General features: G+C 37.8%; 1 protein-coding gene across 10 annotated transcripts in view; it reads right to left on the minus strand.

Moving 5' to 3' along the window:
• The window catches only part of SH3KBP1 (SH3 domain containing kinase binding protein 1), a 505,965-nt gene that overhangs the window by 326,360 nt on the left and 162,039 nt on the right, over window positions 1-17,566 (minus strand). For all 10 annotated transcript variants that reach the window (XM_056793311.1, XM_056793309.1, XM_007493470.3 and 7 more), the window contains one exon: window positions 1,844-1,967. In XM_056793311.1, coding sequence (XP_056649289.1) covers window positions 1,844-1,952 — 109 coding nt within the window. In that variant the 5' untranslated portion in view covers window positions 1,953-1,967. The remainder of the gene's footprint in view (window positions 1-1,843; window positions 1,968-17,566) is intronic.

A 17,566-nucleotide genomic window follows, 5' to 3' on the forward strand; every position in this document is an offset into this window, starting at 1 on the left:
TCTACAGGTCTGTGGTTTCCATTTACAGTACAATACTAATTCTTACAACCAGGAGACTCCTACTACTTTGTAGCATGAAACTTTTAAATGCAAAATATAAATACTATGGCTTCTAGCAACAAGGGAGCTTTGACAAATATTCAATCTGAACATTACTAAAAAGGAAATGCTAACCAGGACAACTGGAGGCTGAAAGGCGGAAGGGAGGAATAGAGGGAGAAACTGAGTTATAAAGAGGGGCTGTAAATAAGAAGGGAGGGGAAGCCAGAAGGAGAGAGAAATACAACACTAATATCTTGAACAGGATACAAAAAAATAGCCCAACATTTAGCCACTTTTACTGTCTAAATTTTGTGAAGGATTAGCTGTTCTCCATCATTATGTAAACTTGTATTCTTTCTTCTATTTTGGGGATTGTTCATTTTTTTATATGTGCAGCCCATGTGTGGATTTCTTCTCAGCATAATGTTTTAACTGCATAAAATAAAAAACATAGGAAATACAAATATAATAAAATAAAGGTGTCATTTCTTTTCCCCATCCAAGTTCAGAGTCTTCTTGATGGTGTCTCAAGTTTTGTACTAATGAAACCACTGCTCCTTCTTTACAATTGTGAAGCTTCTGAGACACTACCCTCAGTGTCTTCCACTTCCTTTGTAACTAACTCATTACAGAACATTACAGAACAGTGCTCTCCACTGCATAATATTGCATAATATTACTAAAGACTGAAAGAGAAAATACAACTGCAATCTAATGGACATAGAGAGCATCTTTGGAATGATTTCGTATTCTTCTGTTATACACAGAGACAAAATAAATAACAGACATGCACGCATACCACCAAAACATAAATTTAATGACCACAAACTCATAACTTAAAACTCTGCAAAAATACTAGAAATCAGGGAAGGTTGCAAAAGACCTCCTAGTCCGTCAAGTCCAACCTCTAACCCAAATGGAGAAGAGCCATCTACCCACATTCCCAACAAGTGTTCTGCTTAGAGATCCAGCCTCTGCTTAGAGATCCCTAGAGATAGGAAACTCACCGCCAAGAATTGCTAACGAATGTTAAACAATGTACTTTGTACTAAATATATCTACTCATATGCTGCCTCAATGCTCCAAAGAATAAAACATTAGGAAGGACAAAGCTAACATAAAAATAAGAGGTTCATTGACTCTGGCACAAATGTGTCTAGCACATGAAATTCTGGCACCTGCACTACAAAATCATCATTATTTTTGGCAACATTTATAGGTTTAGTATTTTGTAAAGCACTCTGTCTCATTTGATACTATGTCCAACTATATTTGTATCCTCACTCAGCCGAAATTTAGCCTATCTGTCCAAATGATTTTCATAAAAAGTGATATGGAAGAGTCAGGTCCAGGGTTCAAACTTGACCTCAGATATTTTTTAATTGTATGAACCCAAGTAAGTCACCTAACCCCCACTGCCTAGCCCTTACAATTCTTCTGCCTTGGGGGGGAGGGGGAGAGAGACAGAGAGAGAGAGAGACAGAGCACACACACACACACACACACACACACACACACACACACACACACACACACAGAAATTCTAAAGTTTTTGAAACAAAACAAAACAAAAGAATACCCCATTCATCACTCTTCCTCACCACTGCCAGAAAAGTTCTCTCAGCATTCTCTCCAGATCATCATTAGTTTGGATGGATTCAGTTGGGGCTGATTTTTTTTTTCTATTATCACAACGACAATTTTTAATGAAAAGATTTGGCAATTCAAAAACTCAATAATCATCTATTTGAGAGGAAAGATTAATTCAGTGATTCCCATTCTGCAACAACCCTTGGCATACCTTTTTTGTTGGTTCTTATAACTGTGTCAGAAGACAGCAAAGAGCTTCCATTGGACACTTCCTGCATGGGCTTCTCGGGAGGCTTGCTAGAAAGGGTTTCTTTCTTCATCTCCTTCTTTATCTCCTGTGAGAATAAAAAAAAAAGACTATTATTAGAAATTTTAGGATTCCTTATTGAGCATTTTAAGCTGCATCCTCTTTCCAAAAACAAACATTCCACTTGTGAACTCCAATAACCCTAACTCATAAGATGTGAGGCCAACACATATTCTTTCCAACTTAATTTTTGAGTTGCTTTATCTACTTGAAAGAAGAACTTAGGAAATAGAAAACTGGCAATTACAAAGATATGATTGATCCGAGACCCAGCTCATAGGAACATAAGATCTTAGATCTGGAGCCAGAAAGGACCTTAGAAGCCATCTGATAAGGCTATACACTACAAATAAATTCAGTAAGGATGGCTAGGTGGCTCCATGAATGGAGAGCCAGGTCTGTAGATGGGAGGTCCTGGATTCAAATCTGACCTCAGACACTTCCTAGCTGTGTGACCCTGGGCAAGTCACTTAACCCCCAATGCCTAGCCCTTACCTAGGAACCAATCCATAGTATTGATTCTAAGACAGAAGGTAAGGGTTTAAAAAACACACAAAAATAAATGCAGCAGCCCAAAACCATTTACTGAGGTATCAATACCATTTATTTTTACTTGTTTAAAGATGGAAAGCCTGGGACCAACTAGAGTCATGTTGAAAGAAACTGTTAATACTTTAAAACCTTCCAATGTAGAGATACGATTTACCGAAAACATAAAGTGCCCACATGTAATTAAAGAAGAATGTTCCAAATCATTAGCCTCATGTAATGTACAGAGGACAGCTAGGTGACTCAGTGGATAAAGTACAGAGCCTATATCCAGCTTCAGACACTTACTAGCTGAATAACCCTAGGCAAAGTCAGTTAACCCTGTTTGACTCAGTTTCCACATATTTAAAATGATCTGGAGCAGAAAATGGCAAATCACTCTAGTATCTTTTCCAAGAAAATTCCAAATGACATTACAAAGAGTCAGACAGATCTGAAAAAAAAATGAATACATACAATAGCATTATACTAACTATGGAATCATGATAAAATAATTCTCTATCTGAAATTATTTACTATTAACAAAAGCATGGACCCTGGTTCCTTCTAATTTTTTAACTTTTTTTTTCCCCAGGGGAAGGGGACGCATCTAGAACTGTTACTTCTTTGGTTTGAGATAATTTCCAGGTTGGAAGTTCCTTCTAGTTGATGTAAACAGGCAACCAATGTGCAAAATATTGTCTTTTTTTTCCCCCAAAGCTTTTATTTCCCCGGGTACATGTAATAATAATTATTTTAACATACATTTTCCTAAATTATACAATGTAAACCATCTCCCTCCCTTTTTTCCTTCCCCCACTCAGAGAAGGTAAGCAATTTGATCTGGCCCATACATGTATTATTATGCAACATACTGTCTTAAAGTATTCTCTGACAGGTTAAGTGATGATTGAGTGACTTGCCCACAGATACAGAGCTAGCCTGTGAGAGGCAAGATCTGAACCCAGGATTTCTTGACCCCACCCCCCAGACCAGCCTGCTAGCCATCATGCTACACTGCCTGAGTACTCAATTCCAAATAAAATGATAAAAAATTTTAAAGGAAACAAAAATTGATGTTCTTGATGACTAAGCTGTCTTCATCCAAGACAGCTAGGTTGCACCATATGTAGTGCTAGACCTAAAGTCAGAAGGCAGAAGGCTCAGAGTTTCTACCTGGTCCAAGGTAATTATAGCTATGTGACTTTGGGCAAGTCATTTGCATCTATTAAAAAAAAAAAGACCCATACATTGTTTTCCTTCATTACTGAAGATAACTGAGACTTGGCAGTCATTTGTAGACCAATATTCATCCTTATGGACCCTCAGTTAGAAAAACCTTCAAAAAATTCTTAAAGAAAAATAAATAAATAAAAGAAAAACCTTTTAGTTCTCAATGTTTACCATAATATTATTTTAAATGTAAGGGAGAGAATGGTAAGTGTGACTTCCTGCCTCTCCTCTGCTTAACTGTTGTAGTCACAAGATTTAGTCATGATTGATGAGATTTTAAGACAGTAGCTATGTGTTAAGCTACCTGTAAAATTATGGCCATGCCTTTATGAGATATGAACAAGTCTCCTGAATGAATCAGAAGGGGCAATATATGATCAGCTAAGGAGAAAACCAGACATGCCTTCATGGGTAACTAAAAGGTCAGCTTTCTAGCCCTATGTGCATTTGTGGGAAAATGTACAAGTTTAAAACTGGAAAAGTCTTATAACTATTATTCTTACGATGGCATTATAGTAAATACATTTACTATGACCTAATTGTGCCTACTGGCTGATTATTAAGGAGAAGCATACAAGGAATTAGTAATGAGTGAAGCCCCAGTGGGTTAACCCTAGAATCCATGATGGCAGCCATCACTGGCAAATCCATCCCACTAGTTTGAGTTTCTGGTTGAAGGAAACCCTAGAATGTATGGTAGATAAGTAATAGCACAATTCCATACAATAACAATTAATGGTCCCAAACAAAACTGGTTTGCAAACCAGTAAACATTTCAAATTCACATCCAAAATAAAACTGATTATATTTCCCACCCAAATCCTTCCTTCTTCTAAACCTCTTTTCTACCACTATGCTCCCAGTCACCTAAGCACACAACTTCAATGTAACCTTCCACTCCTCATCCATCCAACATGCCCAATCTATTGCTGAATCCTATTTGTTCTTCTTTCACAATGCTGTTCATATATGTCCCTTCTCTCTTCTCAAAAATCCAACATCCTAGTTCAGGCTCTCAATACCTCTCAGAGACATTATTGCAATGGCCTTCCATTTAATCTCCCTAGCTCAAATCTTCCCCTCCTATCTTCCCTTCCTTCAAGCAATTCTTCACGTAAGTTGCCAAAGTGATTTTTTAAAAGTATCTATTCAATTGTTTTTTAATCATGTCCAACTCTTCATGACCTCATTTGGGTTTGTTGTTGTTTTTTTTTTTTTTTTGGCAAAGCCACTGGTGTGGTTTGCCATTTCCTTCTCCAGCTCATTTTACAGATGAGGAAACTGAAGCAAACTGGGTTAAATGACTATCCCAGAGACGCACATATAGTAACTGTCTGAGGTCAAATTTGAGTTCAGATCTCCAGGGCTACCATTCTATCCACTGTACACTGAGCTGACCCTTTCTAAAGTATAAGTCTGACTAAATCACTCCCCTATTCAATAGTGGCTCATAATTGCCTCCGTGATCACATTTAAAATTCTGTTTAGTAATTAAAGCTATTTATAATCTGGCTCCTTCTTATATCTTAACCCTTCCACAGACTCTAAAATATAGCTGCATTAGTCTTTTTTATAGTTTATCCAACATGATGCTCCATCTGCCATCTCTCTTTGCAATGGCCCCTGCCTGAAATGCTTTGCTTCTTCACCTCCTCCCCTTAATTTTCCAGGCTTCCTTCAAGACCCAGTTCAAATTCCAATCTTCTACAAAGAGGCCTTTTTTAGACCTACCTAGCTGCTAATGTCTTCCCCCTTCAGGTTACCTTAAACTACTCTCTCTTTCTGGTATTAACTTATTTACATGCTGTCTCTTCCATTACAATGTGAGATCCTTGAGGGCAGGGACAATTCTTTTTGATTTTTTTGCCTTTCTTTGGACTGCCTGGAATAAAAGTAAGTGCTTAATAAATGTTTAATGACAAAATAATTGACCAGTTTTGAAACTACGAACAGCAGCTTTGAAGACAAATAATATATCTCTCTTAAATATAACTCTGTCACAATGAAAAAGGCTCTTTTGCTCTTCTGCCAATGTTTCAGTTCATGGTAATGCTGTATTTTAATATAAAATCCAGGATTTTTGATTTTTTTGTTTGAGATTATATTTTAATATAAAATCCAAGATTTTGATTTTGTTTGAGAAAAGATCTTCAAGAAAGAATTTTAAGGGGACAGCAATGGATTGAGAACCAGTCCTAGAGACAGGAGGTCTTAGGTTCAAATCTAGGCTCAAACACTTCCTAGCTGTGTGACCCTGGGCAAGTCACTTAACCCCCATTGCCTAGCCCTGACCACTCTTCTGCCTTGGAGCCAATACACACTATTGACTCCCAGATGGAAGGTAAGGGTTTAAAAAAAAAAAGAAAGAATTTTGCTAATTCCTAAATCCAGAGAATGAACTGTTACAGAAAGATGCCAAGAAACCCACACTACATCAAGAAGATCAAGAATGAACTTTTGATATAGTTGATTGAACCGAAGTTTGATTGAACATTTATTGTAAATGTATACTTTTATGCCAAAAGGGACTGCCCCTGATTTGGCTTTCTGTCAATGTGCCTAGCAAAACATTGGTTTTGCTTTCTTTCTTCTTAGAAAAATTGAATATTGTATATATCTGTAGTTAGAAGTGCGTTTAGGACTACAAGATAATTATGTTAAATGATCAATGGGGAGACTAGTCTCCCAATGATCATCAGGGAGGATTGTGAATCTTAAAACTTCTCAGACTCTACCTTAGAACATTTGGTTAAGGCTATTCCCCATTTTAAACAATGGAGGTACTTAGTCAGGAATGTATGTGAGAACTTTACATTATTCTACCCATACTTAGGCATACTTTAGGGGAAGATAAAGTTGTGAACTCCTTACTGAACAATTAAAAGTCCTTAACCCATACTTAAAGTAAAGCTAAAACCCTTAAGCTGGGTCTATTTTTAGATCTAATACAAAAAGGTGCTAAATACCTATGAAGGTCAAATTAATCACTAAAAGTTCAAGCAAGCTTAGCAAGAGGTGTGAGGTTTTAGTTTACTCAGGTGTGAATTACTCAAAAGTTTAGTCTACTCAGGTGTGAATTAAGAATAGTCAGTCCTGTGAAAATGTCTACTGTGATTGGTAGATGTGAAAATTTAGGGGAGGTGACATAGGAGAAAATTCTCTTTAAAAGGAGGCCAGAAGGCCTCTGAATAAAAGAAGAATTCCACTTTGGAGCTGAATTGGAGGCTGGTCTCTCTCTTGGTGGCTGAAATGAATTCAGTCTTGGAAGCTGAAGTGGAGCTCAGGAGCTAAACTGGAGGGTCTCTCTGAACACTAGAGCTTGCTTGGAAGGATCTTGTGGTGAGTTGATAAAAGACTGATTGATCTCTCTCTTAAGGCTTAAGCCTAGGCTGGCCTAGCCCTTTTCTCATTATTTCCTCTTACTCTCTCTTCCCCTTTCCTTAATTCCTTTATTTGTATTAATTAAAATCTCCATGAAACCCAGCTGACTTGGGTATTTCATATTTGGGAATTTTTCCCATGGCGACCACCTTATTTTTTTATTTAACTCAAGACACTGTCTTGAAACCATATTTTCACGGTCACAGTTTATGGCAACCACTCTTTTAACTGTAACAATGCTATGCCCCAAGCCACTTCTTCCAAATAGTCCTATAATAAAAATAAGTTCATGAATGAAGTGGGAATTGAATTTCTTTAAAGGAAATATAGGAAAGCAGGACATTCCTAGATTTCATGCTAAGATGGTAAAGTAGTTCATAGAGTTATATAATAAGGTTGAGCAAGAGATCCAGAAAAATAATATACACAATGCCTTGAACAACAGAAATGGGAAAAACTACTACCACAAATCAACTGAAAGTGAATGTTGCAAAATTACAAAAATAGCCCCACAGTAAAGATAAAACACTTCCCTCTACTCTTTGAAGAGGGAGGACTCAACAGAGATGGAAAATTTCATAAACCGTCAAATTATATTCAAATTATATTGACTGATTTTTCTGATTTCCCCCTTTTTCTTCTCTTTTTTCTTTTTTCTGTTATAAGAGACAGCTTTCTAGGAGAATATAGAAGCAGGAAAAAATATAGTGGGAAATTTAGTTGCTATAAAAACAAAAGAATATCAATTCAAATTTAAAATAGAAAAAGGAGCTAAAGATCATTGAGTTAGACCTTCTCATTTTAGAAGAGAGGAAACTGAGGCACAGGGAGATGTGAATTGACCACAGACATCTACTGTTTGAAAAATGATCCCTATCACTGTTTTTAGTGGCCAAAATAATCTTCCTAAAATGCAGATCTGCCCAGCTTCAAGGGTTTCCTGTTACCTCCATAATCAAATATAAAATCCTCTGGTTGGCCTTTAAAATCCTTAATAACATGTCCTCTTCCTGCCTTTCTAGGCTTTTTCTATTTTACTCTACCATGGAACTCTAGGGTCTAGAAACATTGTCCTTGGTGTCCCTCCCATAATTAGATGCCATACATTTGCACTGGCTGAACAAACATGCCCAGAATGCCCTCCCTCCTCACCTCTGCCTCCTGGTTTCCTCTAGATTGAGCTTAAATCCCACCTCCTGCACACCAGGCTACTACCACTCCTTCTGAGATTCTTTCCCATAAATATGGAGGAGGGGGAAGATAAAGGGGAGAAAGGGGTGGAGAGGGGAAGAGAGAGAGAGGGGGGAGAGGGAGAGGGAGAGGGAGAAGGGGAGAGAGAGAGAGAGAGAGAGAGAGAGAGAGAGAGAGAGAGAGAGAGAGAGAGAGAGAGAGAGAGAGAGAGAGAGAGAATATCTCCATTGCTTGGCACAATGCCTGCTCATACAGTTAAGGTTTAATGAATGCTTGAATGAGTCACTGACTGTTCTCCATTCCTATAGATAATAAGACTAACCAATCATATGTAGACTCAATTTTTAAATCTTCTTGTTCTAAATATATACACAATTATTTCACATTACTTTATATAATTTCACTATTTTATACAATAACAAATGACCCACTTGGCTAGTGACAAAAACTAAAGTAGGACTTGGGTCTCTCCAATTCCCATGTAGTGCTTTTCCCCACAATGCCTTATTGCTTCAAGCCAGACCCTAGACTCAGATTCTAAAAGGGGATGGAGATCCAGGTATGTCATACAGATTAGAAGATGCAAATGATGAAGGGTGTTAGTTATATATCTATGGTTGTTGGGTCTGTTCAAAATGGCCTCATCATTTTCTAATTTGACCACTAAAGAAATTAGACAACTCGCTCTTTGTGGTGGCCCAAAACTGGAAAACGAGGGGATGCCCATCAATTGGGGAATGGCTGAACAAACTGTGGTATATGTTGGTGATGGAGTACTATTGTGCTAAAAGGAATAATAAAGTGGAGAAGTTCCATGGAGACTGGAACAACCTCCAGGAAGTGATGCAGAGCGAGAGGAGCAGAACCAGGAGAACATTGTACACAGAGACTAATACACTGTGGTATAATCGAACGTAATGGACTTCTCCATTAGTGGCGGTGTAATGTCCCTGAACAACCTGCAGGGATCCAGGAGAAAAAACACCATTCATAAGCAAAGGATAAACTATGGGAGTGGAAACACCGAGAAAAAGCAACTGCCTGAATACAGAGGTTGAGGGGACATGCCAGAGGATAGACTCTAAATGAACACTCTAATGCAAATACTATCAACAAAGCAATGGGTTCAAATCAAGAAAACATCTAATGCCCAGTGGACTTACGCGTCGGCTATGGGGGGTGGGGGGAGGAAAAGAAAATGATCTATGTCTTTAACGAATAATGCTTGGAAATGATCAAATAAAATATATTAAAAAAAAAAAAGAAATTAGACAACAGCTAACTCATTCAAACTCTGAGGTTTCAAGTCAAATTCCTGTAGTCTAAATAACCTCCTTTCTATCACAGACAAATAAATCTGGGCCATCTTCAGGTATCATGCGGAGTTCTAGACTTGTAGCACCTGCCTTTCAATAGCTCAGGGTAGGACCTGTTCCCTCCTTGACAGATGACACAGCAGGACAAGTTATTTTTAAAATGCCTGCTCCATATTGAGATAAGGTGTATAGCCATGGTGCAGTCTATTATCTACCCAGGAGTAAAGCCAAATGTCAGCTGGGTTCCATCCTTTTCTTTTTGCAGGTTGATTTTTTGGAGAAGAACCAAAACAACAACAACAACAAAAAACAAACCTACACTACTTTCCCTTTTGTAGTCAAACATGCACTGTAATCCATACAGATGTACTCTGTGGTGTAGTCCTGAATCAGGTATTAGAAGACCTAAATTCTAATTCAGATTCTGTCAATTTAGCAGCCATGTGACTAGGGACAAAGTGCTTAGGCACAAGCAATGGAGTCTATAATCACAGCCAGCACAAGGAGGGCAAGCAATGAGTTCTCCTGAGAACTCACCAGCCAGGTGAAGGAGAGGTACAGAGAATGATGTTGAAGGTTTGGAAATAATGCTCTATGGACAATTAGATGGCTTGGAAGAATAAAGAACCAATTGCCTCAATGTAGGAAATCCTCAGAAACATGTCTTCTGGGTCCATTAAATCCAACACACTCACTGATCTATCATTATCTTGTTAAGAATAAAATTTAAAGCTCCAGGTACTTATTTCCATAGAGTTTATTAATAATCACTTGAAATAGAGAAAGCAGATAGGCATGGATTTAAAGTCTCTTTTCTACTCTGACCACATGTAGATCATCCCACACCATTGTCCATCTGTCTCGCCTGCCCCATTCAAGAAAGTAGAGAGCCCAGGTGTGTCTCACCCACACCTTTAATCCTTTCTCTTGAACCCTGGACCTGTAAACCTTTAGTTCCAGGTCATGTTCCTAGGGGTTTTCACCTTTGATCTGTTTGGAACATTCATGTGACATCCAGCCATGCAGCAAGGTGGGAGTACTGGGCATAGAATAATCTCTCTTTTCTTTTTAAACTCTTACCATCTGTATTAGTGACAACTCTAAGAGAAAAGGGCAAGGGCTAGGTAAATCAGAATCACATAGCTAGGAAGTGTCTGAGGCCATTTGAACCCAGGTCCTTCCTACTCCAGGTCTAGTACTCTATCCACTGTGCCACCCAGCATAGTCTCTGAATAAATGCTGGCCAACTAAGAAAGAGAACCCAATCCCTGATTTTTCTTAAAGTTGTTGCTACATAAAAGGAATTTTGAAAAACTCAAGGAATAACTCATTTTAGTGGAAGGCTGAAAGAAAAAGCAGGAAAATGCTTTGTTTTAAACTTTAAGATAATTCTTCTCTTCTGCAGGAAAGTTTCTAGCAAGTCATTCTTTGGAATAGATTGGGTGCTGGAAAAGTTATAACTAGTTGACAAGTGAAAATGAAGGTGCTGAAAACCAATTCACAGAATAACATCCTGCTTAGGGTGATGTCACTTGGTGAGTTCATCAGCTCCCATAGATTTCAATTATGTCCATGCAAATGATTCTCAAATCTACTTAGCCATCCCTAACCTCTAAGCTGATCTCTATAGTCTTGCACCTCCAATTGTCTATTGGACATCTTGAACTGGATGTCATATAGACCTGTTAAACCAAATAAGTAATCAGTTTGTGAACCTTTCTAGGGCAGTGACAGTCTTATTATATTTTTAAAGGTTGTGCAGTGGTTAGAACACTGATTCTGGACTCCAGCACAATGCTGTATCCAGTATATCATCAACTGCCTTTATACATTTAAAAACATTATTCTGAGTAAGGTTTCCTGGCTTCATTAGACTGCCAAAGGGATCCATAACCCCCAGAGAGGTTAATAACCCTTGCTTCTGATATATAATTTAGTGTAGACTTCAAGTTATTTTTCAGCATTAAAATCTTTTATTTTTTCCAATCACATGTAAAAACCTTTTTTTAACATTTTGAGATCCAAATTCTCTCCTTCCCTTCCTTCCCCCTTCAGTGAGAAGACAAGTGTAAAGGTTAAAATTATGGTTGAGACTGAAAAATCTAAATTTAAGTGGTTGCCAGGGGAAATCCCAAATAATAAAATAGTCAGCTGGAATTTTTTATGGTGATTTAATTGATAGTGGAGGAGATTAAGGAGAAGGAAGAAAGAGAAGGAGTAGGTTTTTTTCTCTCTTCTCCCTCCCCCCCCCCCCCACTAATATGGGCAGGGAGATCAAGAGATAAGGAAGTGAGTTTTTAGAGTATGAAGGAGGAAGGACTCAGCCAGAACTCCAGAAAAAGAAGGACTAAACCCAGATGCCCAAACCTGAATCAGCTCAAGCGAAACGCCTAGCACACTGCCAGCCAGAGTCGCCTCTCCAGGGAAAGAGAAAGCGAGAGGAAGTGATGTGCCTTATATAGATGATTTTACATCACTTTCCTGAGTCTCATCTGTACCAATGATCCCTTAGCTTGACTTAGGACAGCCCAGGGGTCTGTCCGCTTTTTTCTGCACATGTCTGTTGCCTTTTTTCTCAGATACTTAATCTTTGAGTTTCCTAATCTTGTTAAACTAGGGAGGGTGGGGAAAATGTGGACTTCCGAGACCTGATTCTGTTATTCCAAGTATCTCTATTGTTATTGATGAGGAAATAGCTAAATCAAATCTTCTAAAGACCAGTCTGATTAGGGTGGAATAGTTTTAAAATTCACACAAGCAAATTGATAAAGATTGTATATGTACAGTCAAGTAAAACATATTTCCATATTAGTAATGCTGTGAAAGAAAACAGACAAAAAAACAAAAAACAAAATCAAGAAAGTAAAAAAAATGCTTCAATCTGCATTAAGAGTCCATCAGTTGTTTCTCTTGACAAAAGTCCTTCAGAATTGTCTTGGATCATTGGACTGATGAGAATAATTAGTTATTCACAGCTGATCATCATATAATATTGCTTTTACTGCGTACAACTATCTCCTGGTTCTTTTCACTTCATACCAGTTCATATAAGTTCTTCTGAAACCATCCTGCTTTTCATTTTATATAGCACAATAGTATTCTATAGCAATCATATACAACAACTTGCTTGGTCATTCCCCTCATTCTTTGCCATTACAAAAAGAGCTGGTATAATTATTTTTGTATACTTGAAAGTTCTTTTCCCTTTTTTTTTCTTTTGATTTCTTTAGGATAGGGGTCAAGTAGAGTTGTCAATGGGTATCCATGGTTTTATAGTCCTTTGGGCATATATCGAAATTATTCTCCAGAATGGTTAGATTAATTCACAATTCCACCAACAATGCATTCATGTCCCAATTTTCCCACATCCCTTCCAATATTTGACATTTTCCTTTTCTGTCATATTAACCAATCTGACAGGTATGAGGAGTTGGAGTTGTCTTAATTTGCATTTCTCTAATCAATGGTGACTTATGTATTAAAAAAAGACAAAAAAGGGAAGTTTGTACCCCGCAGGGAAGATTGGACTTTCAGTATGGAGAGGGGGAAAGAGAGAACCTCTCTTCTCAAATCGGGGTTAAGGGGAGACAGCAGATGTAACAAGTTGACTCAGAGAGAGGAGAGGGGATTTGAAGATCTTCCCCCTTCTGCCTTCCCTCCTTAGCTAAAGCCACTCTCCCCAATTCGCTCTTGCCCCTTTTGTCCCCCCTCCACTATTTGAGACCAAAAGGTCTCCTCTTGATCTGTTCACTCACACTCAGTTTGGGGAATAGATAACTTTTCATCTCAACTCAATCACGTAATACAAAAGGAAATAATGAGCAGGGAAGAATGGGAAAAGGAAAGTGGGAAAGGGGGTCCCTGTCTCTATCTAAAATCTTTCCCCTCCCTCCTCGAGTTTGGGGGGAACTTGGGCCTTGGCAGCCTGAGCCCCCTGAGAGAAGGTCAGGTTGACTCACTCCTGGACAAAAGGAGCTGAGGTAAAATCTGCTCAGGTTTCTCTTCAGAAGTCCCTTCAATTGGGAAATGTTGGGGAGAAAGATTTCAAGTCACCAGCAGGAAAAAAATTAGTAACCCCAGGAGAAAGTCTTTTCCCACCTTCTCTCTCTTTGGCTTCTCAAGACAGAGAGACCCTCACTGCTCTCTCTGCCAGAGAATACTCCTCCTTCCAGATTCACTCCTGGGGCCCCTCCCCCATCGAGGTGATCAATTTCACATACTCTTCAGTCTGGCACTTTTTCTCTAGTGCCAGCCTCTGTCACACTTAGAACACTTTTTTCATTTTATGATTATTGATAGCTTTGATTTCTTCATATGAAAACTGTCTATTCATTTCTTTTGACTATGGGGAATGACTTGTATTCTTACAAATTAGAAGCAGTTCTCCATATATTTGAGAAGGGAGGCCTTTCTCTTGTTATAAAACTTGCTATAAAAGTTCTTTCACACATGGTTATTAGCCAATGCAATTTTCCCATTTAACCTTCTCTCTATCTGTCTGTCTGTCTCTCTCTCTCTCCTTTCACCCTGCCCCTTCTCAAAAGTGTTTTGCTTCTGAACTTATGGTCACCTCCTCCAATCATCCCTACCTTGTATATACTCCTCACCCCTTTGCCTGATTTCTTTCTTCTCCTACTTCCCTGTAAGGTAAGATAGATTTTGATATTCAACTGAGTGTGTATGTTATTTCTACTTTGAGCTAGTTCTGATGAGTAAGGTTCAAGCATTGTATGTCACCTCCCCTCATCTTCCTCTTCACTGTAAAAAGCTCTTTTATGTAAGATAATTTACCCCCATTCTACCTCTCCCTTCCCCCTTCTCCCAGTGCATCCCTCTTTCTGACTCCTTATTTTTATTTTCTTAGAAATCAACTCATCATAATCAATCACACTCATGCCCCTTCTTCAAACTTTCCTAATAAAATTCTTGGAAGTTTACAAGTATCATCATGTAAACAGTTTAACCTTATTTAGTTACTCAAGATTTTTCCTTCCAGTTTCTTTTTATGCTTCTCTTGAGTCTTGTATTGAAAAGTCAAAAATTGTATTTAGCTCTGGTTTTTCATTGAGAATGTGTAAAAGTGCTCAAATGATTGGATAACCATTTTTCTTCCATAAAGGATTAGGATTAGAGTCAATTTTTGCCAGGTAAATGATTCTTGGTTATAATCCTAGCTCCTTTAAATTCTGAAATATTATAAGTCCTCTGTATTAATTCAGAAGCTGTTAAATCTTGTTGTTGGCTATAATATGACTGGAATTTTCATACTGGGGTCTCTTTCAGGAGATAACCAATGGATTCTTTCCATTTACATTTTGTTCTCTGATTCTTCTAGGACATTGGGGCAATATTCCTTGATGATTTCTCAAAATATGTTATCTAAGCTCTTTTTCTCATCATGGCTTTCAGGTAGCCAATAATTCTTAAACTCTCTCTCTTTTTCCTATTTTCCAGATTAGTTGTTTTTCTAGTGAGAGAATGCATATTTTCTTCTATTTTTTCATTATTTTGACTTTATTTTGTTATTTCTTGATGTCTTAGAGAGTCGGTTAGTTTCCACTTGACCAATTCTACTTAAGGAATTCTATTCTTCAGTGAAATTTTTGTACCTTTTTTTTCATTCATGCTTTTTAAATAGTTCTCATTAGTAGATTTTTGTGCCTCTTTTACTATTTAGCCTACTTTTTAAAGACATTCTTTTCTTCAGTATTTTTGTGTCCCCTTTACCAAACTATGACTCTATATTCTACATCACTTTCATCCCCCCCCCCAATTTTTCCTCTACCTCTTTTATTTACTTTATTTTGAAACCCTTACTTTCTATCTTAGAATCAATACTATGTATTGGTGCCAAGGCAGAAGAGCAGTAAGGACTAGACAATGGGGGTTAAGTGATTTACTCAGGGTCACACAGCTAGGAAATATCTGAAGCTAAATTGGAATCCAGGGGCTCTCTAACCCCTCAGCCACCTAGCTGCACCTTATGATTTTTTAAAATGCTTTTTGAGCTCTTCCAGGGAGTGAGACCAATTCACATTTTTCTTTAAGGCTCTGAATATAACTACTTTGATTCTGTTGTCATCTTCTGTTTGTTTTTTGATCTTCCCTATCACCATAGTAACTTTTTATATTACTCCTTAATACTAGTTAACCATTAGGAATGCAGAATGAAAGCATATGATTTATCACTTGTTTATTTGAGTATGTAATTGGGGGTTTGGTTTTATATGATTATTCACTTAATAAATAATATGGAAATGTTTTGCATACTAATACATGTATAACCAAGATTGAATTGCTTGCTAGTTCCAAGAGGACAGGAGGGATGAAAGAAGGAAGACAACTTGGATCCTATAACTTCAAAAAACTTATGTGGAAATTTAATATTAACATTTTGAAAATAATTTAAGAAAATAAAAATGAGATGACAGAAAAAAAACTAAGTTCTTAAAAAACAGAAATGGAAAAAGAGATACAAAATTTCACTGAAGAAAAGAACTCTTTAAAAAGTAAGCTTGAACAGCAGTAGGATGATCAACTTTGAAGACTTGGCTACTCTCAACATTGCAAAGATCTGGAACAATTCTAAATGACATGATGGGGAATGCAATCCCCCTCCAGAGGAAAAACTGATCTTTCACATCAGGTATTTATGGTTCTATTTTGGGGTTTGGGTTATGTAGCAATAATGACCAATATGGAAGTGTGTTTTGTGTGATAATACATGTATGGTTCATATCAAATTGCTTACTATCTTCAAGTTGGGGGAGGGAAGAAAAGAAGGGTGATGTTTTGGAAATGTATAATTTTGGTATGTTCTAAGGAAATGCATGGTCACTGACTGCTCTTCTAGCCTATGCTCTTTTTTGTCAGCAACCACAAGCACTCTTTCCTACACTGAAACTGTGACCAGGTCTCTGCTCCCCTGCAGCTATAGGATTTAGTGTGCTAGTACTCCTCATCAACCTGGGACTACAACCCAGAACCACATATGGCCACACAAAAGAGTTCTGTTCCAGGTGCCAATGAAGGTACCATCTAGTCCCCTTCTGACCAGCTGTCTGACTCCCTGAGGACTGAGAGCTCCAGAAGCTATCAATGGTGATTCAGGAGTTCTGAAGACCTGCTGCTGGCTTGCCAAGGCAAAGAATGCACTAGATAGATTGCACTCTACTCTCATCCTAGTGAGACAGTCCTTTCTTGCTAACCTAAGTTATCTTGGGCTGGGAAACTGTTTCATCCCATCCTTTTGTTAGTTCTGCTGCTCCAGAATTCATTCTGAGGTGTTATTTAAATTTTTTTGGAGGGGAATTTGGAAGAATTCAGATGAATCCCTGATTTTACTCCACTATCTTGGCTCTATTCAATCAAAACTGTTTTTTATCTGTTGGGATTCAGAGGATTTTTCATCATACAGTTCTCTACCAATATAAAAAACTTCTGAGTAGCATGGACTCCATCTAAAAAACCCTTGGAATTAGAGTGAGGATTCAGCCCTGTGCTTACAAGCATCCTCAAGAGAACCCAAACCAGGGGAGCACAGGAACCCTGATAGAGACCAACCTTCTGAATTCACCTCCTGGATTTAACTCTTAATGATGAATCTCAACAATTCTTAAAATCTTTATTTACTAACCAAGTTCCCATCCCAAAAGTAGGAGACACAGATCTGGGTCAAAAATTTCACCCACAAATAAAACATTTTATAATATTTAGCCATTGAATAGATTTGATCAAAATACCAAAATAGGATCTCTGCCAACAAAATATGCCCCCAGCATACCAAAATAAAATAAAATTCTTTGACATAGCTTGTTTAGAAAGGGATGCAAAAGGTCATAGGGAAGCCCAGCTCTTCCACATAAATCGTAGTAAATAAATACCTGGAAATAGCTATAAAAAGACTAATGACAAAAAAAAAGAGAGAAGTAAGGTCCTCCTTCCATTCCATAACTCCATAAAACAAAGGTCAGAAGCC

This window comes from Monodelphis domestica, chromosome 4 (assembly GCF_027887165.1).
Source record: "Monodelphis domestica isolate mMonDom1 chromosome 4, mMonDom1.pri, whole genome shotgun sequence".
NCBI classification, from domain to species: Eukaryota; Metazoa; Chordata; class Mammalia; order Didelphimorphia; family Didelphidae; genus Monodelphis; species Monodelphis domestica.